A 23,571-nucleotide genomic window follows, 5' to 3' on the forward strand; every position below is an offset into this window, starting at 1 on the left:
TTTTAATAAAATGGAGATCTTTTCAAAGCGGTTGGTGCTCATTCTTGGAGGTTTTAGTACCCCAGTCATCTGAACCACTTGCTGCCAGGGAGAGAATAATCTTGGCATTCGAGCAGAAAGAAAATTGAACAAATACCTGCATTGATAAGAGGTAGGTCCTCCTCCTCTGCGACAACCCATCCAAAGAGGTTAGTATTATTAAACTAGATTAGGAGCACTCGGTTTCAAATGCTAAAAAAAAGAGGGTGAGTGTTTCTGCCCAATACATCTTGAGTTTGGAGGAAGTAGATTCAAAAATAGTGAGTGAGATTTTTTTTTTTTTTTTGCAGTGTCAAATTTCTCATCCTAATAGGAGACCTGTCATGTCAGTTGTCCTTGAATCTTTCCTGGTGAGGCTCCATTAAATACAGTTATAACTGTGACTGAGAACAGGCTATGGTGTTTATTTAGAGCCACTCGATCCCAGGAAAACCTCAGCTGGCTGGAGTTATGCATTTTCTTTAAATCAGTCATCTTCATTTTTTCAATATAAAATATAGCATTTCTTCAAACGTAAAGTACGCCTTCGACTATACTCTCAGATCAACATGCTCCTTCAATTGCTTGCATAATTTTTCCGATGTAAAACACTGGTTTGGTCTCAACTAGAGTATTGCGCCCAGTTCTGGGCGCCATACTTTTAAAAGGATATTAAGGTATTAGAGAAGGTGCAGAAAGGGGGACTTCTCGTGGTGACATTTAGGTGGAGGTCACATGTTAGTTGGCTCCTGCTAGAGTCTCTGGTTTTGGACTTTTATGCCTGGTTTCAGAGACAGTTTGTGGACGAGTTGGTGTGGGAAGGTATAAGGAAGACGAGAAATGTCGAAGACCCAGAAGAGGGATGCTGGAAAGAAGGGGGCGAGCGAATGTCCATCCTCGAGTGAGGCTGTGAGTCCTGCAGGAAGAAAGATGGTGGGGCTTGGTCGACAGGTGGGGCCACTCACCGCACGGGGAAAACTCTGACTGAGGTGATGTTGGTGGAGTTCGATAGGCTGCTTGCCAAGCCAATAACAGGAATGCGGAATATTTGGCTAATGGTAAAATTCTTGGAAGTGTGGATGAGCAGAGGGATCTCGGTGTCCATGTACATAGATCCCTGAAAGTTGCCACCCAGGTTGATAGGGTTGTGAAGAAGGCCTATGGAGTATTGGCCTTTATTGGTAGAGGGATTGAGTTCCGGAGTCATGAGGTCATGTTGCAGCTGTACAGAACTCTGGTACGGCCGCATTTGGAGTATTGCATACAGTTCTGGTCACCTCATTATAGGAAGGATGGGGAAGCTTTGGAACGGATGCAGAGGAGATTTACCAGGATGTTGCCTGGTATGGAGGGAAAATCTTATGAGGAAAGGCTGATGGACTTGAGGTTGTTTTCGTTCGAGAGAAGAAGGTTAAGAGGAGACTTAATAGAGGCATACAAAATGATCAGGGGGTTAGATAGGGTGGACAGTGAGAGCCTTCTCCCGCGGATGGAAATGGCTAGCACGAGGGGACATAGCCTTAAACTGAGGGGTAATAGATATAGGACAGAGGTCAGAGGTAGGTTCTTTACGCAAAGAGTGGTGAGGCCGTGGAATGCCCTACCTGCAACAGTAGTGAACTCGCCAACATTGAGGGCATTTACAAGTTTATTGGATAAGCATATGGATGATAATGGCATAGTGTAGGTTAGATGGCTTTTGTTTTTTTGACTTCCCATGTCGGTGGGCCGAAGGGCCTGTACTGCACTGTATCGTTCTATGTTCTATATGGAGGTTCTTCAGAGGAAGATGATGACTGCGATGAAAGAATGGGTAGAGGAGGTGATTGCACGGGAAAGGAGGCAGTGATAAAGATGTCGTTCGAGGTGCGGGAGCAAAGAGAGAAGTCGAAGGGGGTGGAGCAGGCTTTGTCGCAGCACAGTGACCAGTTCACCTCAATAGGTGAGCAGCTGCGGAGGGTGACAGAGGTCAACAAAGGGCTCATAGCCAAGGTGAAGGACTTGGAGAACAGGTCAAGGAGGTAGAATCTGTGAATTGTGGGCCTGCCTGAGGGGATGGAGGACCCGAGTACTTTGCAAAGATGTTTGCTCACTTGATGAGAGAGGGGGAAGAATTCTCCCATTATGAGTTTGACAGGACACATTGGTTACTCAGACCAAAGCCTTCAGCGAATGAGCCACCAAGGGCGTGATAGTCTGCTTTCACAGTTACCACGTGAAGGAGAATGTTCTGAGCTGGGCGAAGCAGAGACGAGATGTGAAGTGGGAAGGTGCTGGTATGCGAATATATCAAGACCTACGGAGCTGGCGAAAACGCGGGCGGCCTTTAGACGGGTGAAGGTGACATTGTAAGTCCGAGGAGTGAAATTTTGAGCGGTCTACCCTGTGAAGTTGAGAGTGATTCACAATTCGAGGGATTTTTATTTAGAGGCGGCGGAGGCGTTATTAAGGCTGAAGGACTGAGATGAGATTTGGGATTTGGACTTGGTTGTTGGGGACTGAGAGGGTGTTTTTCTGTTGGAGGGTTTTCTTATTTGATTAGGGCTTTGCTTCTCTGTTTCTTGAATGGAAGGGTTTGTTTGCATGTGTTTTCATTTTCTCTTTTCCTAGTGTGTGCGGTTCTGCATTGTCCCTTGGTTTAAGGGAGGTGGGTTTTTGGGGCACGTGAGGCCGATTACTAGGGAAGAGGGGGCTCTGGTACGGGTCACTGCACCAGCAAACTAAGGTTGGCTAGTGAATGGGACTGTGGTGGGTGGAGAAGCCACGGTCCTTGGAGCCTGATCGAGTAGGTTTCGATGGACCGGAGAGGTGTGAGTGGCGGGCGGAGGGGATGGATACTGGTTGAGGTGTTTGCAAGTTAAGTGGATGCGGAGGGAATTCTGAAAGGGGGAAGGGATTCGATGGTAACGAGAGGTTGGGGCAGGACCTGGGGTAATGGCAGATAGGAGCGATGGGGGGGGGGGGGGGGGGGGTAAAAGCTCCCGTTCAGAATAGTGACATGGAATGTGGGGGGGTTAGGGGGACCGGCGAAAAGAGCAAGTGTTTTTGCACGCTTGGAAGAGTTTCAAAGCTGATGTGATGCTGCAAGAGACCCTTTTGAGGCTGAAGGATTAGGTGAGGTTTGGGAAGGGTTGGGTGAGTCGGGTGCTTCATTCAGGGTTCGATTGTAGGGCTCGGGGTGGAGGTGATATTGGTGGGCAAGAGGCTGAGGTTTCAGATGGAGATGTTGGTTGCTGATCAAGGGGGCAGGTACACGATAATGATGGGTGTGTTGGAGGGTAGGTTGGTGGAGCTGGCAAGCATATATGGCCCCAATTGGGATGATGCAGGGTTCGTAAAGAGAGTGTTGCGTGCCATCCCGGATCTGAATACCCATGAGATGATGGGGGGGGTCGGGGGGTGGAGGTGGGATTGGAACATAGTGTTGGAACCGAAGGTTCCCAGCCACGCTCGCTGACCCAGTTGCGTGAAGGGTGGGGTGGGGGGTAGGGGTGGAGTGGAGGCATTGGCTGTGCTCATGAGGGAGATGGGGGGTAGTGGACCCGTGGATCTTTATGCCCAAGGGAACGGGAGTATTCATTTTTCTCCCCAGCTCACAAGGTGTTTTCGATGATTGATGTTTTTGTGGTGGGAAAGGCACTGTTGGCAGGAGTTAGAGTATTCGGCACTGTGATCTTGGATCACGTTCCACATTAGTTGGATGTGTTTTTGGAGAAGGGAGCAGCCCAGAAGCTGCAGTGGAGGACGGACATGGGGTTACTGGCGGACCGGAGTTTCTGTGACCAGATCGGGAAGGTGATTGAGGAGTATATGGGGTTTAATTGCATGGGGGAGGTATCACTGTCTGAGGTCTGGGATGCTCTGAAGGTGGTGATGAGGGGGGAGATAATCTTCTTTAAGGCTAAGGTGGACAATGAGGAGAGGGAGGAACGGCAACGACTGATAGAAGAGATTTTGGAGCTGGATGGGAGGTACACAGGGGACCCGGATCCCGGTCTCCTGGCAAAGAGAAAGGAGTTGCAGGTGAGGTTTGACCTATTGTCCATGGGGAAAGTGTGTATCAGTTGAGAGGAGTGAAGGGGGCAGTCTATGAGTATGGGGAGAAGGCACGGCGTATGTTGGCAGGTTGGCTCCAGAGGGAGACCGCGGCGAAGGTGATTGTTCAGGTGCAGGATAAGACTGGGGAGTTGGTGGTGGCTCCAGAACAGAATAATGTGTTCAAGGAGTTCTATAGAGACCTGTATAAGTCAGAGCCACTGGAGAAGGAGCGGGAGATGAGAGAGATTCTGAGTGGGCTAGAGTGTCCAAGGTTGGGGAGGCAGAGAGGCCAGGGGATGAGGAGGTGAAGGTGGCAATTGCGAGGATGTAGGCAGGGAAGGTGGCGCGGGGCCCAATGGTTTTTCGGTCAAATTTTATAAAAGATTTACGGATAGACTGGTGCTGTTGATGGTGGGAATGTTTGACGACCCGATGGTTAGGGGTGTCCTGCTGCAAACAATGGAGCAGACCTCCATCTCGTTGTTGCTAAAGTAGGACAAGGATCTGGTGGGAGTGTGGGTCGTATAGGCCCATATCTCTGCTGAATGTAGATGCCAAGAAACTGGCAAAGATGTTGCCGTTAAGATTAGAAGGGTGTCTCGCAAAGGTTCAAATTTTAATTCCATTTCAAAGAGACAGTGATGGTAAGGCTCAATCATTTTGGAATCTGATCCAACTTTCTAGTATATTTCATTGCCTATGTTTTGATCTGATGTTTCAACACCTGACTGAACTGAGGGATAATATAACACTGATGACAGGCTGGAAGAGTCTGTGCCAAGTCTGATTTTTATTATTTCCAGGGTCTAAATATCTATCCTCAGTGAATAGAGTTTTCCTGAATTCCTGACGGTTATGATTGGGCACCAGCCCAATAAAGGTGATTTTTTTTTTTCTACTTTCTAATTGTACAGGCCACAGAGTTTGGCTGGTCGTTGTTCTTTCCTTGAACTGGGACATAAAACCCCCTGGCATCTGTACTGTCCTGCCCAGTGCTCTTAACCCTCAACAGGACCTGGTGGGGAGCGGGTGTTGGTCATACAGCTAGTATTCTCAATGCAGGATTACTGATACCTGGCAATAAGTTGCAAAGCCATAATTCAGAGGCATGATGTCCTTAACCCTGTGAATGACGCCCTAGTTATTCATGCTCGTGTTCACCCAAATGTTTAATTATTACATTAAACTTGCAGTCCGATGTCAAATATTTTAGATTCTTTCTAAGACTTTTTTAATGATGGGTGCCCCTGAAGACATCTCTTCTAAGTAATTTAGGCACCATTTTAAATTGAAAGTTTTCCTCATTGTCTACCTGACCAGAGGAAATAGCCCCTCCCTCTATTCACCCTACAAAAACCCTGCATGATTAAAAAAAAACTCCGATTAAATCTCCGCAAATGACGGGTGTCAGCAGTTTATGAACATGGATACAAACGTACGAATTAGGAGCAGGATTAGGCCATTCAGCCCCTCAAGCCTGCTCTGTCATTCAGTAAGGTTATCGCAGATCTGATTGTAGCCACAACTCCATTCTGCCTACTCCCCCATAACCTTTGAGCCCCTTGTTGGTCAAGAATCTATCTACCTCTGCCTTAAAATTATTCAGTGACCTTGCCTCCACTGCTCTCCAGCGAACAGAGTACCAACGACCCACGACCCATAAAGAAATACATTCTTTTCATCTGTCTTCAATGGGAAAGCCCTTCTTTTTAAACTGTGTCCTTCAGTTTCTCCCACAAGAACACTCCTCAGCATCCACTCTGTCAAGTTCCCTCAGGATCTAATATGTTTCAATAAGATCACTTCTCATTCTTAGAAACTTCAATGGAAACAGGCCCAGCATGTCCAACCTTCCCACGTCCCAGGAATCAGCCAAGTGAACCTTCTCTGAACTGCTAATGCATTTATATCCTTCCTTAAATTAGGAGACTAAAACTGAACACACTGCACCAGATGTAGTCTCACCAACACACTGTACCAATGCAGCAAAGCTTCACTACTTTTCTATTCCATTCCCCTTCCAATAAATGACAACATTCCATTTGCCTTCCTAATTACTTGCTGTGCCTACCTCTTTTTTAAAAATTTAGAGTTCCCAATTATTTATTTTCCAATTAAGGGGCAATTTAGCGTGGCCAATCCACCTTACCTGCACATCTTTGGGTTGTGGGGGTGAAACCCACGCAGACACGGGGTGAATGTGCAAACTCCACACGGACAGTGACCCAGGGCCGGGATTCGAACCCGTGTCCTTAGCGCCATAGGCAGCTGTGCTAACCACTGTGCCACGTGCCGCCCTGTGCCTACCTCTTGATTCACACACAAGAACATCCAGATCCAACCTTACCTCAAGAGTTCTTCAATCTCTCTCCATTTAATTAACATTGTTTTTATGTTCTTCCTCCCAGAGTGGACAAGTTCACATTTTTCCATATTGTGCTCCATCTGTCAATTTTTTGTCCACTCCTTAGCCTATCTATGTGCCTTTGGGAGGGATTTTCCAACCAAGGCAGCCCATTGGCCGGCTAAGTTCCAGCCGTTGTCGACGGGATTTCCTGTTGAATGCACAGCCTGTGGCGGGGTAACCCGCAGCAGATGTGCACCGATGGTGGGACCCGCCGATCCCCCCCAGTGTGAACAGCAGGAAAGTTCCAGCTCTTATGTCCTCTTCACAACTTACTTTCCTACCTATATTTGTGTCCTTGGCAAATTTAGCAACCATACATTCGGTGCCTTCATAAAAGTCACTGATATAACTTGTAAAGAGTTGAGGCCCCAGCATTGATCCCTGTGGCACTCCACTCATCACAGTTTGCCAACCCAAAATGATCCACTTATGCCTACTTTCAGCTTTCTGGTAAATAACCACTCCTCTATCTAGGTTAACGTGAAATGCCTTCTGGAAATCTAAATTCAGCAAATCCACATGTTCTCCTTTATCCACGTTGCTGTTTAGTTCCTGAAAGAACTCCAGTAAATTAGTCAATCATGGTTTCCCTTTCACAAAGCCATGCTGACTGCCAAATTGCATTGAGATTTTTGAAGTGCCCCACGACAACCTTGGTAATGATAGATTGCAGCAATTTCCCTATGGCAGATGTTAAACTAACTGGCCTGTAGTTTCCTGCTTTCGGTCGCCTTCCTTTCTTGAATAGAGGAGTCACATTTGCTTTTCCGATCTGATGGGACCGTTCCAGAATCTAGGGAATTTTGGCAAATTAAAAGCAATGCATCTACTATCTCAGCAACCACTTTTATGTCTAAATAATGAAGCCACTCAGGACCTGGGGCCTTGTCAGCTTATTATTTTAATGATTTTCTTTGTACCCTTTCCCTGGTGATCGTAATTATCTTTCCTCCCTTTCACCTCCTGATTCACAATTAATTCTGGGATGTTATTTGTATCCTTTACATTAAAGAATCATAGAATCATAGAATTTACAGTGTAAAAGGAGGCCATTCGACTCATCGAGTCTGCACCAGCTCTTGGAAAGAGCACCCTACCCAAGGTCAACACCTCCACCCTAACCCCATAACCCAGTAGCCCCACCCAACACTAAGGGCAATTTTGGACATGAAGGGCAATTTATCATGGCCAATTCACCTAACCTGCACATCTTTGGACTGTGGGAGGAAACCGCAGCACCCGGAGGAAACCCACACACACACGGGGAGGTTGTGCAGACTCCGCACAGACAGTGACCCAAGCCGGAATCGAACCTGGGACCCTGGAGCTGTGAAGCAATTGTGCTATCCACAATGCTACCGTGCTGCCCAGATACACAATATCTGTTAAATTCATCCGCCATTTCCTTATTTTCCAGTATTAATTCCCCATTTTCTCTCTCTCTGCCAGACCAAAACTCACTTTACTTACACTTTTCCTTTATAAATACTTGTAGAAACTTTTACTATGAGCGTGATCTAACGGGAGAAGCACTAAGTGCAGTAGCGCGCCTGACTTGCCGGGTGCTTCCCAAATGCCGACCTGGCGAGACCACAACCGGTATCTAACGTCAATTAGGGCTGGAAATGATCCCCCACGGGCTTCGCAGATGTCAGCGACACTCCAGCGAGTGTCTAACCGATTGGAGGAGTCCCAAAGCCTAAGGGTGCAGAAGATGGCGCCAGCACTGTGTGGCACAGAGGCCAACACTGATAGGGTGGCGACTGCTGTGGGAAACCTGGAGCACGATGTCCGCGCCACGAGTGATGGTGTCCAATGCGCGGCTCAGTCAATAACGGCCATGGCTGAGGGCCTCGACATCATGTCCCAGTCGCTGGTCGACGTGTCCCAGATGCAGGTGGACTTTGTTAAGGCGCCATGGAGCATGTCCCGGTTGCAGGTGGCCATTGCCTTGGCACTGCAGAGCATGTCCCAGTCAGTGAGGACCATAATGAGGGCACTGGCACCATGGTGCAGAAAATGGGGAAGCGGCAGGGCCGGATGACACGGGGGCCTCTGGACCTCACTCCAGCCGCTCCTCCATTCCATGGAGACCCCCAGGGGCCTACGGGCACCATCCAGGAGGAGGGAACACTGTCACCCAAAAGCTCGAGAACATGTGAACAAATTTCCCCACCTTGCCTGCACTTCTCACACCCATCGGCCACCCCCTGGAAGAACACACACATCCTCACAAAGTCATGTATACCCTGTGCGCCACCTTGAGCTGAATCAAGCTCATCCTCGCGCAAGAGGAGGCTGCATTCACCCGCCGAATCACCTCACACCGTAGCCCCAACCTGTTTCGCTGCCCAGCTCCTCTTCCCATTTACTATTGCTCCTCGCCACCTGTGCCCTGCCCTTCTTCCCCAAACACCCGTATATATCACCAATCCTGCCCTTCCCCAGTCATCAGGATGCAGCAGTTACTCTAACAGTGTGTTCTCCGGTAGCTTGGGGAATGTCCACCGCTCCTTTCACGCAAAATCCCGCACGTTCATATACTCCTCGGCAGCCCAAACCTCTCTGCGGCTCGTCCAATCCCACGAACTTCCCCTTCCAAGAACAAGTCCCTAACCAACTCCAGCCCCGCCTCCCTCCACTTCCCATATATCCGTCCATCTCCCACGGCTTAATAATAATCTTTATTATTGTCACAAGTAAGCTTACATTACCACCGCAATGAAGTTACTGTTAAAATCCCCCAGTCGCCACAATCCAGCACCTGTTCGGGTACACTGAGGGAGAATTCAGAATGTCCAATTCACCTAACAAGCCCGTCTTTCGGGACTTGTGGGAAGAAACCGGAGCGCCCGGAGGAAACCCACGCAGACACGGGGCAAACGTGCAGACTCCGCACAGACAGTGACCCAAGCCGGGAATCGAACCCGGATCCCTGAAGCAACAGTGCTAACCACTGTGCTAATCCTGTGGTTCCCACACAGCGGCTTCAATACCGACACTCTTTCCAACTTTAAATGCCTCCTCAACTGGTTCCATATCTTGATCATCGAATGCATCACCAGACTCTGTACACTTCCCCAGAGCTAAAGGCAACAGGGCGGTCACCAGGGCCCTCAGACTAGGACCCCTGCAGGACTCCTCTTCCAACCTGACCGACTCTACCCCCCAAAATCATCGCTTCACCTTCTCCACATTCACAGGCCAGTAATAATACAACAGGTTCGTGAGCGCCAACCCTTTTTCTGCCTCTGCTTCTGCAGCAGAGCCCTTGGTACCTTCCCTGCCCATATAAATTCCGAGATCAGTACCTCCACCTCTGGTGAAAGGACTCGGGGAGAAAGATCGGGAGGGTTTGAAAAATAAACAGGAACCTTGGCAGCAGATTCTTCTTTATCACCTGCAGCCTCCCTGCCAACGTCAAGTGCAAAGTGCAAACCTTTTGATATTCCCTTTAACCTCCTCCACTAACGCTGTCAAGTTTCACCGGTGGCCCACTCACACTTCACCTGAGTCCCCAAATACCTAAAACCTCTCTCTAGGTACCTTAAAGAATAGTGCCCCCAAATTGGCCTCCCGCCCTGCCGGGTTCACCGGCAACACCTCGCTCTTCCCTACATTCAGCTTATACCCGGAGAAGGCCGCAAACCTCTCCAATAGGCCTATGATTCTGCCCATACTCTCCAGCTGGTCCGACAGAAGCAACAACAGGTCATCTGTATACAGTGGCACCTGGTGCTCTCTGCCCCCACCCCTCTCAATCCCTGGACACTCAGACCCCTGAAAGGCCATCGCCAAGAGCTCAATCACCAGTGCGAATAACAGTGGCGACAGCGGGCACCCCTGCCTCGTTCCTCTGTATAACTCAAAACACTGTGAACTTATCTAGTTCTACGCATGCTTGCCACGGGGATGCATACAAAAGACGCATCCACGCCACAAACTTCAGCCCAAACCCAAGCTTACCCAGAATTTCAAACAAGTACCTCCAATCTACCCAGTCAAAGGCCTTCTCTTTATTGATAGATACAATAACCTCCAGTGACTGCTCACCTGACGGAGTCATATCTACATTCAACAACCAATCGGCAGCACAAGTCAATAGCATTGTGGCTTCACAGCGCCAGGGTCCCAAGTTCGATTCACCACTGGGTCACTGTCTGTGCGGAGTCTGCACGTTCTCCCCGTGTCTGCGTGGGTTTCCTCCGGGTGCTCCGGTTTCCTCCCACAGTCCAGAGACGTTCCGGTTAGGTGGACTGGTCTTAATAAATTGCCCTTAGTGACCAAAAAGGTTAGGGGTTATTGGGTTACGGGGACAGGGTGGAAGTGAGTGCTTAAGTGGGTCGGTGCAGACTCGATGGGCCGAATGGCCTCCTTCTGCACTGAATGTTCTATGTTCTGTGTAACCTCCTATTGTTGCTGGAGAGCTGCCTACCCTTCACAAAATCTGTTTGATGTTCAATGACCACCTCTGGTGCACACCCTTCCACCCTACCCGCCAAAAACTTCGCCAGGACTTTCACGTCCATATTTAACAACGAAGTGGGCCTGTTTGACATACACTCAGTTGGTCCTTCCTCTTCTTTGGGATCAATGGAATCGACGTCTATGACGATGTCGCTGGCAACGCCCTCTTCTCCACCGTCTCACTGAGCAAGTGGGGGGCCAACTCTATCGCAAACAGCTTATAAAACTCTGCAGGAAAGCTGTCCGACTTTGGGGCCTTCGCCTCCCTCAGCCCAGTGGCTCCTCCAATGCCTGCCCCTTCACTTCCTCCAACTCTGGGAACTCCAGCCCGTCTAGGAATCATCCCATATACCCCACTTCTCCACCCGACTCAGCCTTATACAACTTCTCATAATATCCCCAGAACACCTCGTTTATCTTTTCCGGCTCCGACACCACCTTCCCATTATCCGCCCTCAGCCGTAGAATTTCCCATAAACACCCCTGCCGCTGCAATTGGTGGGCCAGCATATGGTTCGCCCTATCTCCATACTCATACTGCACCCCCCTCGCCCTCTGCAGCTGCCCCATCAACTTGCCCGTCATCAATCTTTCAAACTGCCCCTGCAGCCTCTGCCTCCACCAACTACTCCTTCATGCCCCCCCGAGTATCATCTATCCACCTCCACTATCTTGTTCAATAACAGCCCCATGCTCCTCCCTCCTCCTCCTATCCATGAGCCTCAAACAAAATAATCTCACCTCCAACCACCGTCTTCAACGCTTCCCAAAACATGGCCACTGACACCTCCCTGTTCTGATTAAGCTCCACATAATTCCCAATCACCCATGTCACCTTTTCACATCTCGCCTTCAAGTCTCGAATCCAACCTCCATCCCGGTCTTTGCGTCTTCCCAGAACTGAGCCGAACCTCCAGCCAATGCGGTGCATGGTCCGAAATCACAATTCCCGCATACTCTGCCCCCACCACTCCCATCAGCACCGCGCAACTCGCCAATAAAAAATATCAATTCTAGAATGCACCTTATACATGTGCGAGAAGGAGTACTCCCTTCCTCCTGATCCACAGATCCACCATCCCCAAACGCTCCGTAAACCCTCCCAGCTCCTTTACCATCCTCGACCTTCTCATCGACTTGGGGCTCGATCTACAGTCATAGATATTTACAGCATGGAAACAGGCCCTTCGGCCCAGCCTGTCCATGCCCCCCAATTTCTATCACCTGTCCTTCTTCGGCTCCATAACAGAATTAAAATCTCCTCCCATAATCAGCTGGTGAGTATCCAAGTCCAGAATTTCCCCCAGTACCCCCACAACATCCCAGTTGGGTGCATATACAACCGGCGTCCCCTCCAACGCCCCACTCACTATCACATACCACATACCTACCACCCCTCCCCCCCCCAGATCCCACATACCCCGTAATCTTGCCCAACAAAATGGTCAACCCCCCACCCCCACGACTTTGAATCAAACCCCCAGTGAAATACTTGCCCCAGCCATCCCTTCCTCAGCCTAACCTGATCCTTCACCTGGAGATGCATCTGCTGGAAAAAAATCACCTCCGCATCAAACCCCTCAGGTGTGCAAAAACCCCTCTTGACCAGTCCATTTAGGCCCCGGATGTTTTACGTCACAATTCTTACTGGAGGCTTGCGTCTCCATTCCCCTCCATCGTCCGCCATCACCCCCCCCATCAGTTCTTCCTCACCTAATCCCACTCTGAACCGGGCCCATCCAAGATAGCCACCCTCTCCACCATGACTACGCTCAACATCCAAACCTGCCACGTCGCATTCACCCTCCCCCGCCTAGCCATTCCTAGCGACCTCCTCCCCCACCTCATCTCTATTCACTAGCATTGCTTAGCAGCATGGCAACTCCTGCCCGAAGGCTCAACTCGCACACCCTCTTCCAGCCCCATAGCCCCCCCCCCCCCCCCCCAACCAGTCCCTCAGCCTGAGCAAACAGCCCCCATCCCCTCTGAATAACAACAAAACTATCAACACCACCCATAGGACACCATCAAGCACACCACTTACATGAAACGAAAATCACAAATAACCTCCTCCCAAAAACAAAACACAAGGTGGGGACAGGGTGGAGAGAGTAATAGCTCTCCCCCCCCCCCCCCCCGATAAACTTACAACTTCTAAAAATTCCCCTCATTCTGAAACACACTGGTAACAGGTGTAACACCAAATTTTGGCGGACTTAACCCCTCCATCCCACACTGCCCCTCCATTCTCCCCCAACTTATGGTCCCTAATAAAGTCTTTTGTCTCAAAATAGTACACCTGGTTGCCAAAGTCTGGCCGGTTACAACACCCCAAAACAAATCTTTCATCTGTTCAACACCATCTTCACCCTGGGCCCTCCTCAGGATGAGCGGCATGGTAGCACAGGAGTTAGCACTGTTGCTTCACAGCGCCAGGGTCCCAGATTCGATTCCCAGCTTGGATCACTGTCTGTGTGGGTTTCCCCCCACAAGCCCTGAAAGACGTGCTTGTTAGGTGAATTGGACATTCTGAATTCTCCCTCAGTGTACCCGAACAGGCACCGGAGTGTGGCGACTAGGGGATTTTCACAGGAACTTCATTGCAATCTTAATGTAAGCCTACTTGTGACAATAATAAAGATTATTATTATTAGGATCTTCTTGTCCCCACAATCACCACCCGCGGCGGCTCCCTTGCTCTCGGCTTCTGCCTCGGGGACCTGTTGGCCCGATCCACCTAGGGACCTGTCCAGCACCTTCTCCCCCACTAACCTGCCAGAATCCTCGAAGCATACTTTGTGGCGCGCGTTCCCGCCGCACCCTCCGGCAGACCCAAAATCCGCAAGTTTTTTATCTGGACCTGTTCTCCTGTTCCTCCACCTTCACCCGCAGCGACTTGCCTAGATACCCCAGGATCCTCTGGTCGGACACCACTGTAGTGATCTTTCCATGGGTATGTATAGAAGGGGCTGATGGGAAATGGAAAGACCACTAGTGGGCAGCACTGGCAGAGCCCTCAAGGCTCTTTAGCTGATTAGACTGAGGAGAACAAAGGCAGAGATTTAGCTCAGGGCTGCTAGTGTGGTCAGGCCTAGTTGTGGTGTATAGAAAAGGTGTAACCTTTCTACGAGTACAGTTCTTAAAGTAAGAGCTCACGCCGTTATTTAAGTTGGTTACTCAATAAACTTTATGTAAAACTTCTGGACGACTTCGAGCCTTCTTCCGAAAGCCTTTGCTGTAACTGAATTGAGTAGCACATGTTACCTGCCATACAGGTAACAAAACAACCACCTTTTCCACCTCACGTGTCATTGCCCCTTGCGCCTCAAGGCACTTCTCCAGCCGATCCAACGACCCTCATAGAGGTGCCACTGCTCCCTCAATCGCCCTCGGCCAGTCACTGTGCGTCTCCTTCCTCTGCTACAGAAATTCCTCCTTGATGGACCTTATCAATTGCTGCATCTGAGGCTTTCCCACCGATGACAACCCTCTTTATCCCACCCCGCCCCCCACCTCCGCCATTCTCAAAATTGGTGCTGCACAACAGGCCTCCTCCAACTCCACTTACTGCCTTCTGTCGGGTCTGACAGCCAGTAGAAATGCCAACCCTGGGGAGAACCTCTCCTCCTACCCCATCAGCTCCACTTTTCTACTGAGACTCCCCCGCGAATGGGTAAAAAGTGCCAAAACCAATACCTTCGAGCCAGAGCTGCCCTGTGTGCGACCACTCGCTCCACGGCCGCCACCGGAAGTCGTCATTTCTTTTTTTTTTTAATGAATTTAGAGTACCCAATTCATTTTTTCCAATTAAGGGGCAATTTAGTGTGTCCAATCCAGCTAGCCTGCATATCTTTGGGTTGTGGGGGTGAAACACACGCAGACACGGGGAGAATGTGCAAACTCCACACGGACAATGACCTAGAGCCGGGATCGAACCTGGGACCTCGGCGCCGTGAGGCAGCAGGGCTAACACACTACACCACCGTGCTGCCCTGTCATTTCTTTATTAACGTCATTCCAGGAATGAGCTTTCATGGATGTTTTTTAAATCAGCTCAGTTTTTATTTTAATGGAAATGCAAGTCATATATGAACTATTGTGGCACTGTTATTGTACTGCTAATTCTTCCACTTTAATGGGAAATCATTTATAGTTGAACACTGGTATTATGTGTGAGCTTTCCTTCAAACTAAGAAGCCTAATTGATACTACACTGAAAGTGTCTCCCTCACCTCCCACCTGGAAATATTGTTTTCAAGGCAGGGCTCTGATACATGACTCTCCAGCTTGTTTCAGGCTACATTCATTGTGAGACCCAGAAGACCCACTTGTATGTGCTGGAAAGCATTGCCAGAATTTTAAGGATTCCCTCAGGAGCTAGCAATTTCTGTTATTCACACAGTCAATTTCCTACCAGCTCAAAAACAATGAGGCTAATGGCATGTTTGTTTCCGATAGTCACTCCGCATCTGTTAATATCTAAACAACTTTGTTTGGATGCGAGATCATTGTTGAACAATGACTTCTTGTAGAACCCAGTAATGAGCCATCTGAAGTTATTTGCACTGACCAAGGACGAAACACCAAGAGGCCATTAAAAATCAAGAATTTGGAAGTGAATTCAATACCTAACAATGAGTTTGAACAAAGATATTTCTGAAACCTGAAGGAATACTTGGAATATGAATGAGAGATTTAGTCAATCTGCCTCTTGTTTTTGTTGAATGATTTAATTGTCAAAGCACCGTAACATCAGGCGAGGGTAGGTGAGTGACTGAAAATGGAAATACAGATATTGCTGTCTGAGATGTGCCACTAGTAGGCATGCAATATCGCCATTTTGTTCTCTGCCTCCCCATTCAGTGCATTGAACAGCGCGAGGTTTCTCTATTTACGTTGTAATTGCAAAATCAAACCCGCAAAAGAAAAACGGTTTGTCCATTTCAACCAAAGTGCCATTCAAGCAACGTTATCTGTGTAAATTATTATTTTAAAAAATAAATTTAGAGTACCCAATTAATTGTTTCCAATTAAGGGGCAATTTAGCATGACCAATCCACCTACCCTGCACATCTTTGGGTTGCGGGGGCGAAACCCACGCAAACACGGGGAGAATGTGCAAACTCCACACGGACAGTGACCCGGAGCCGGGATTGAACCTGGGACCTCTGCGCAATGAGGCAGCAATGCTAACCATTGTGCCACAGTGCTGCCCTGTGTGTAAATTATTTATGGTCAACATTTCCAACACTGACAATTAACTATTACAAGCGTGGAATCCCATTCCTTTCAGGCTTTAATAGTTGGGTTGTTATAAAGTCTGAAATTAGGCATCTTTTTACTTTGTCACTTCTCTCCGTGTCTCCCTCTCTTTCTCCTTTCGTACTGATTCGACAATGATTGAGTTCACCATTCTAGCTTACACTTCCGTTCGTTTCACAATCTGGTTAAGGAAATGCACACTTGGCTTGCACTGTTTATTTACTCACATCCCATATGACCTGTAGAGGGCCATCTCCCACTTGCAGCACTTGAAGGGTAAAATGTAACTGATATTTAACCAGGCAAGGTCAAGTCTAATTAGCAGCAGGCACCATTCATTGATCCGACGCAGCAATTTGTGGGTCAGTGTCTGTCTATAAGTTGTCTTTGCCCTGGTTCTTCCCGTTACATGGTGAGTGAGGTATTTCTAATCCTACATCAAAACTTTTCTAACCCTGTCTGTCATTTATCTATAACGGATAGAGTATTTTTCATCTTTTTAGAACATTAACATTTCACGTGACTCTCTTTAGACTGAGAAGCCGAAGTGTAAGACCAAAGAGTTCAAGGTAGCCAGAATGTAGCGTGGATAAATCAGGGAATGGTGCTGAGGTAACACCAAGTGGTTTATGTTTCCACACATTCGGAAAGGAAGGGTTCCACTTGGAAACACTTGATGATAACAAAGCCTTTCTCCTCCCACGCCCCAACTCTCCTTCCCTTGTCAAAAACAGATGCTGTTGCATCTGCCAAAAAATGAATTGTTGTTTCATAAGCATTAAAGCCGGCTCCCGTTTTTCTTTCATCTCCCTTTCAGATGAAGAGTCAGTTGGTTGACAACGAATCAATAACGCAAGACGTGGTGGGGAATGCCCATGTCGAGAACTATGCCTACAAGATGTTCCTCTATGCAGATACTGAAGATCGGGCAGGAAGATTTCACAAGTAGGTCTGCTTTTCTTAAAAAGAAAAATTCCAATGCAGCATCAAGACATAGCACGTATTCCAATGACTTGGAGCAACCAGCTGAAGCCTTCCATCAAAGACTTATAAAGTCACTGCCCATGATATTCTGCAATTGCCACAGATGTCCCGAAAAATTGTGGGTTTAAAGTTTGTGTAGCTCTGTGAGCCAATGGAAAATCTGGTTCCAAAATTTATTTTAAGTTTTAAAAAATCCATTCTTTAGAAGTTATTCTTCTATCAGGTGAGTGTCGCAAATGGCAGATATTCAATCCTTTCTTTGTTAGAGACACCTAGAATTAGCAAGGAAGAAATGTCTGGAGTTCTCGAGCTCAGATTGCCATGGGTCTTTTCAACGGTTGGTGGATTTAACAGACTCGATCACTTATACCCATAAAGCCAGTTTGTATCATGGTAGGAAATGGTGTATGTGTGCAATCTGTGGAGATGCGGGAAGTTGCGTCGATTACAAAGCCAAACAGTGTGCCACAAGGAAAGTCATAATACTTTGAATTGGGAGGGTAGCACGGAGAGGAGATCATTGGAGCAACTTCCTGAAGAGTAGGTAAAAGGCCTAAAGAGTCTCCATGAGCCACGTGCTGCCTCTGGGCCCAGACGATAGGTTGGTGGATGAATGACTGCTCCATGATCAAACCTTTATCAGTGATGCTTTCAAGCTAACCACCAGAAAGTATATGAAAGGGTTCTTCGATTCCTCTCCCTTCACTGTTGGTACCTCTGCACAGTGTTGAAGTCAAGATGGAGAACTTGGGAGTGTCCCCCCCCCAGCTGCTGCAGCAGTGCATCCTGTGACAATGCCGCACCAACATTAACATGCTTTCGCATTTTTTGTTTTTGCATTGTTGATTTTTGGAGAGAGAAAGAATGGATATTTCTTATTTGTGTATGAAGCGCTTTGGGACATTTGATTGCCATGCATATGTTATGTTGTTGATACCAGTAAAACTAAACTTTTATCTGAATTTAGATTTTTTTTTTTAAAGTAAATAGCCTGCTATATATTTAAGATAGTGAATGCTCGTCAACTGAATCAACCTGTGCTGCTTAACCTCTGACTCTGCCCTCTGATTGGTAGAATGTGAATGACTACTTGCATTTCTGTTACACTTTGAATGGAGAAAACATCCAAAGTGCTTTATAAGGAAAAGGAGAAGTGGGAGTAGAAAGATAATCCAAGGAATTAAGGGATTCACGGGAATTATGTTGTGAGTTGGCAAATAGTTAAGTAGATGGGTGCTGAGGAAGTGTTGAAGTTGAAAAGAAAAGTGGAGAGACAGTGAAGTTTAGGGAGAGAATTCCAGAGAGAAGGGTCAAAATGGCCAAATATCTGCCACCATAGTGGGGTGAAAATGGTGTGGGGGTGGGAGTATGCAACAGGCAAGAGTTGGTAGACAGAAGCATGTTTTGGGGAAAATAAGACTGGAGGAGGGAATGGTAAGTCAAGAAAAGGGCTTGAAAATTCAGGCAAGGGTTTTACAAAGAACAAAGAAATGTACAGCACAAGAACAGGCCCTTCGGCCCTCCAAGCCCGTGCCGACAATGCTGCCCGACTAAACTACAATCTTCTACACTTCCTGGGTCCGTATCCTTCTATTCTCATCCTATTCATGTATTTGTCAAGATGCCACTTAAATGTCCCTATCGTCCCTGCTTCCACCACCTCCTCCGGTAGCGAGTTCCAGGCACCCACTACCCTCTTCGTAAAAAACTTGCCTCGTACAAGTTTTCAACTCCATCCATGAGCTACTGTAATTGCATAGCCATGCAAAATAATTTATAAGGGCCGTACACTTAAATAAATTGCCCATACATTCAAATGAAATTAAAGTATTGTTAATTTTCAAAGAATGTTCAGTTTCAGCGGAAGTTTTCAATTTTTCATATTCTAATGAAGAGTTATTTCAGAACTGTTAACCTATCTTTCTCCAATCAGCGTATTGCATTTCACAAATTTATTATTGCTTCAGATTCTCCGCATTCTCTTTACCCCCATTTCAATACATTCAAACCTCGGGTATTGGGCACAATGGAAGGAGACACTACACCTCTGTAGTTACATTGTATATGTTGTGTTGCCCTATTATGTATTTTCTTCTATTCCCTTCTCTTATGTACTTAATGATCTGTTGAGCTGCTCGCAGAAAAATACTTTTCACTGTTCCTCGGTACACGTGACAATAAACAAATCCAATCCAATCCAACCTAGGATTACCCAATCTTGTTGGATGAATTTCTAGAGTTTTCATCACTTGAACTGCCACCTCCAGCCACCTGCCCAATCACACAGCCTCCTTCTATCTACAGTATTTTGTAACTGGTGACAAATGCTCCCATGATGTTTCCCAGGTTTGTTGCAACAGTAGCCAAGTGATTAATCTTATATTCCTGAAAACAACCTCAGAAGGTTGGTAACCCTAACTAACCCCCAGCACGGCTGACATAGAACCACAGGATTTCCTACAACGCCGATGGAGGCCATTCAGCCCATCAAGTCTGCCCTGAACCTCTGAAAGAGCACCCTACCTTGGCCCACTCCCCTGCCCTAGCCCGCAACCCAATTACCCACCTACCCTGCGCATCTTTGGATACAAAGGGGTAATTTAGCATGGCCAATCCACTTAACCCGCAGATCTTTGGTGGACTATGGGGGGAAACCAGAGCACCCGGAGGAAACCCATGCAGACATGGGGAGAAAGTGCAAACGCCACACAGTCACCCAAGGCTGGAATTGAACCCGGGCCCCTGGCGCTGTGAGGCTGCAGTGCTAATTACTGTGTCGCATATAATGCAAATTAATAATCTTTATTGTCACAAATAGGCTTACATTAACGTTGCAATGAAGTTACTGTGGAAAGCTCCGAGTCGCCACATTCCGGCACCTGTTCGGGTACACAGAGGGAGAATTCAGAATGTCCAAATTACCTAACGGCACATCTTTCAGGACTTGTGGAAGGAAACCGGAGCACCCGGAGGAAACCCACGCAGACACGGGGAGAACGTGCAAACTCCACACAGACAGTAACCCAAGCCGGGAATCAAACCTGGGACCCTGGAGCTTTGAAGCAACAGCGCTACCCACTGTGCTACCGTGCTGCCGAAGATACTGCAAACTTTTTCATTGTAAAATCTTCCTTCACCTGCATCGATTTCCCTGATATAAACCCATTCCCTTATATTGCATTTTCCAGATTCTGCCAAGCAAGACCTGAATTGGCGAACTAAGGCTCAAGGAACAGGGCCTGGTTTATCCTGTGTTTGGCCAGGCAGCCAATGTTTATGAAGCTACCCACCTGGCGGCCAGCACTGCTCTGGAATGCAGGACCAGAGGAGCGAAGGCTCTGCCTGTGAAGGGTTGTGCGCATCAAACCAAGTACTATTCAACTGATGCTGAAATTCCATAACTTGGCTCACAGAACAGCAACTGTGTAGAAAATGGTGCACTCAGATGGATCAGTGGGGAAGCTGTAGATCCATAGAATTTACAGTGCAGAAGGAGGCCATTTGGCCATGGAGTCTGCATGGAACGAGCACCCCATTTAAACCCACGCCTCCACCCTATCCCCGTAACCACACCCAACCTTTTTGGACACTTAAGGGCAATTTATCGTGGCCAATCCACCTAACCTGCACATCTTTTTATGTGGGAGGAAACCGGAGCCCCCGGAGGAAACGCATGCAGACACGGGGAGAACGTGCAGACTCCGCGCAAACAGTGACCCAGCCGGGATTCGTACCTGGGACCCTGGAGGTGTGAAGCAACTGTGTTAACCACTGTGCTGCCCCATTAGGGGTGCCCTACAACACTCCTATAGTTAAAGAGTGGAGTCCAATGCAGCCAATGACAGAGAGGTAGGACAAGGCCGATGCGATGTCTGCTTTTAAAGGAGGCTTTTTGGGGGCTGTAGAAGATTGCCCAAAATGTCAAAATGGACACCGAGATTTTGCTTATTAATGGAGCAGGGATGTTTTTATGGAGCAATGTACTTCCAACAGGACATCCCAGTTAATAAGCACAGTACATATTTATCAGCAAGATGTGTTCCATGGCACCTCCAACCGCCTGTAACTAAAACCAGGTTTCTAAATTGTACATAAATTACACAAGGGGCCATAAAAAGTGAGTAGATTGAAGGGAGAGGAAAGAGAAAAAAATGTCTATTTCAATGAGCAGGGAACATAAATTCTAGAGTGTATGCATTAGTGAGAGGGACAAAAAGGGCTGAAAGATGGAGAGAAAGAAATGTTCATTTAATTCTGCCCTCCCACAGACCCAGACTGTTCTTAGAGAAAGGGGCACTTTAAATTACTTTCATTTCTGGGGTTTCTCATAACCTTAACAAGGTCAGCAATTAGCTCAAAATGAGCACACTTTCATCGAGGGGAACAGCAAGTCATAGTTCATGCTCTTGAACTCTGCTCTTCCATCACTATTGTGATATAAATGCAGTGACAGTTAACTAGGCAGCACAGTAGCATAGTGGTTAGCACAGTTGCTTCACAGCTCCAGGGTCCCAGGTTCAATTCCCGGTTTGGGTCACTGTCTGTGGAGTCTGCACGTTCTCCCCATGTGTGCGTGGGTTTCCTCCCACAGTCCAGAGATGTGCAGGTTAGGTGGATTGGCCATGATAAATTGCCCTTGGTGTCCAAAAAGGTTAGGTGGGGTTACTGGGTTACGGGGATAAAGGGGATGGGGTGGAGGCTTAAGTGGGGGGCTCTTCCCAGGGGCCGGTGCAGACCCGATGGGCTGATTGGCCTCCTTTTGCACTGTAAGTTCTATGAGATTTAATAGTGTGGAGTTTGCACATTCTCCCCAAGCCTGCATGGGTTTCCTCCGGGTGCTCCGGTTTTTCCCCTCAGTCCAAAGATGTGCAAGTTAGGTGGATTGGCCATGCTAGACTGCCCCTTAGGGTGGGGTTGCAGGAATAGGGCGAGTATTGGCCTTGGGAAGGGTGGTCTTTCGAAGGGTGGATGCAGACACATTGGTTTGAATGGCCTCCTTCTCCATGTAGGGATTCTATGATTCTATATTTAAGGTAACTAGCAAAAGAGCCAACTGGCCAATGAGTATTTAATTTTACATAGCAAGTTATGATCTGGAATGCACTTTCTGAAGGGATAGTGGAAGCAAATTTAACAGTAATTTTCAAAGGGAGTTGTACGTATATCCCCCTGAGATCAAACTCTGAAACTACAGCCTGCTGTCTCTCCTGACTGCAGAATGCAGATTCAACAGTGCCCATTTCTCACTCCCCACTTTTCTGCGCTTGGTGTGTGCAGAGTGTCAGAACTGTTCTGTGGAATGCAGGGGACCACCTCTTCAATTTCTGGAGTTTTAGTTGGGATATTGTAACAGAGTTCCACACAGGAAGAGATTCTGGATGATCTTGGAGTAAGTGTGTGATCTAGGCTGAGTGGTAAGTGGCAGCAAGCACTAAAGAATCTCCTATCCAAGCACGATGCACCTGAGGGCACCTTTTGAGTAGCCCAGCAACTGAGGACTGAGAGGCTGCTTACCCCTCTCTTAGTTTAAAAATGAAGGTGAGCAAGTGGGATGAAGTACAGAGAGAGAGAGAGAGAGAGACATGCACACAACCCCCCCCCCCCCCACACACACACGCGCACAGCCCCCCCCCCCCCCCTCCACACACATACCCGCCCCACCCACACACACACACACACATCACTTCTTGCGTATTGGACCGCTTGACCACCCGAGACAAAATCATGGCATTACACAGCATGCAAATGGCCATTTGGCCCAAGTGTGCCTGTGGCAGCTCTTTGAAACACCTATTCAACTAGTTCTCTTCCTACTCTTTTTCAAAGCCCAGCAAAATATTTCCAATTTTACTCTAATATCCAACCCGTAATCCAAAATGGGTGCAGATAATTTTTTTAATAAATATTAACGCAAGCGGGTTTTTTTTTTTTTTTTGATACACCACATACAAAATAGCTAATATGAGTATATTCAGATCCCTGCCACATAAAGAAAGAACCGGCCTTCATTTATATGACTGGATAGCAACGATCTGATTGTACTCATTTTAGCTATTGTGTTTTTCTGGGCCCTCAGGACGGAACAAGTGTGTTTTGGTATCAAATTAACTTTTTGAAAGCAGACATGGCAGGCTTTTGCACACAGCAGGATATGACGTATGACCGACTGATGTGTTTTTGGTGGAGTTGGTCATAGAAGGAATGTTCGTCAGAATACCAGGCGAACTGCTGACCTCTAAATTATGCCTGGAATCTCTTAACAAACCGCAAGACCTCAGTTTAATGGGTTGCCTGCTGGATGTCACCTCCAACAATGCGGCACTCCCTCAACACTGCAGTGAGTGTCAGCCTCAATTATGGTCACAAATCCGTTCTGTGGTTTAAATCCACCCACT

General features: G+C 47.7%; 1 protein-coding gene across 2 annotated transcripts in view; it reads left to right on the forward strand.

Annotated features, from left to right (window-relative positions):
* Positions 1-23,571, forward strand: part of vta1 (vesicle (multivesicular body) trafficking 1) — a 205,085-nt gene that overhangs the window by 83,006 nt on the left and 98,508 nt on the right. For both annotated transcript variants that reach the window (XM_072513785.1, XM_072513794.1), the window contains exon 3: positions 17,010-17,137. In XM_072513785.1, coding sequence (XP_072369886.1) covers positions 17,010-17,137 — 128 coding nt within the window. The remainder of the gene's footprint in view (positions 1-17,009; positions 17,138-23,571) is intronic.

This window comes from Scyliorhinus torazame, chromosome 1 (assembly GCF_047496885.1).
Source record: "Scyliorhinus torazame isolate Kashiwa2021f chromosome 1, sScyTor2.1, whole genome shotgun sequence".
In the NCBI taxonomy this organism is placed as follows: Eukaryota; Metazoa; Chordata; class Chondrichthyes; order Carcharhiniformes; family Scyliorhinidae; genus Scyliorhinus; species Scyliorhinus torazame.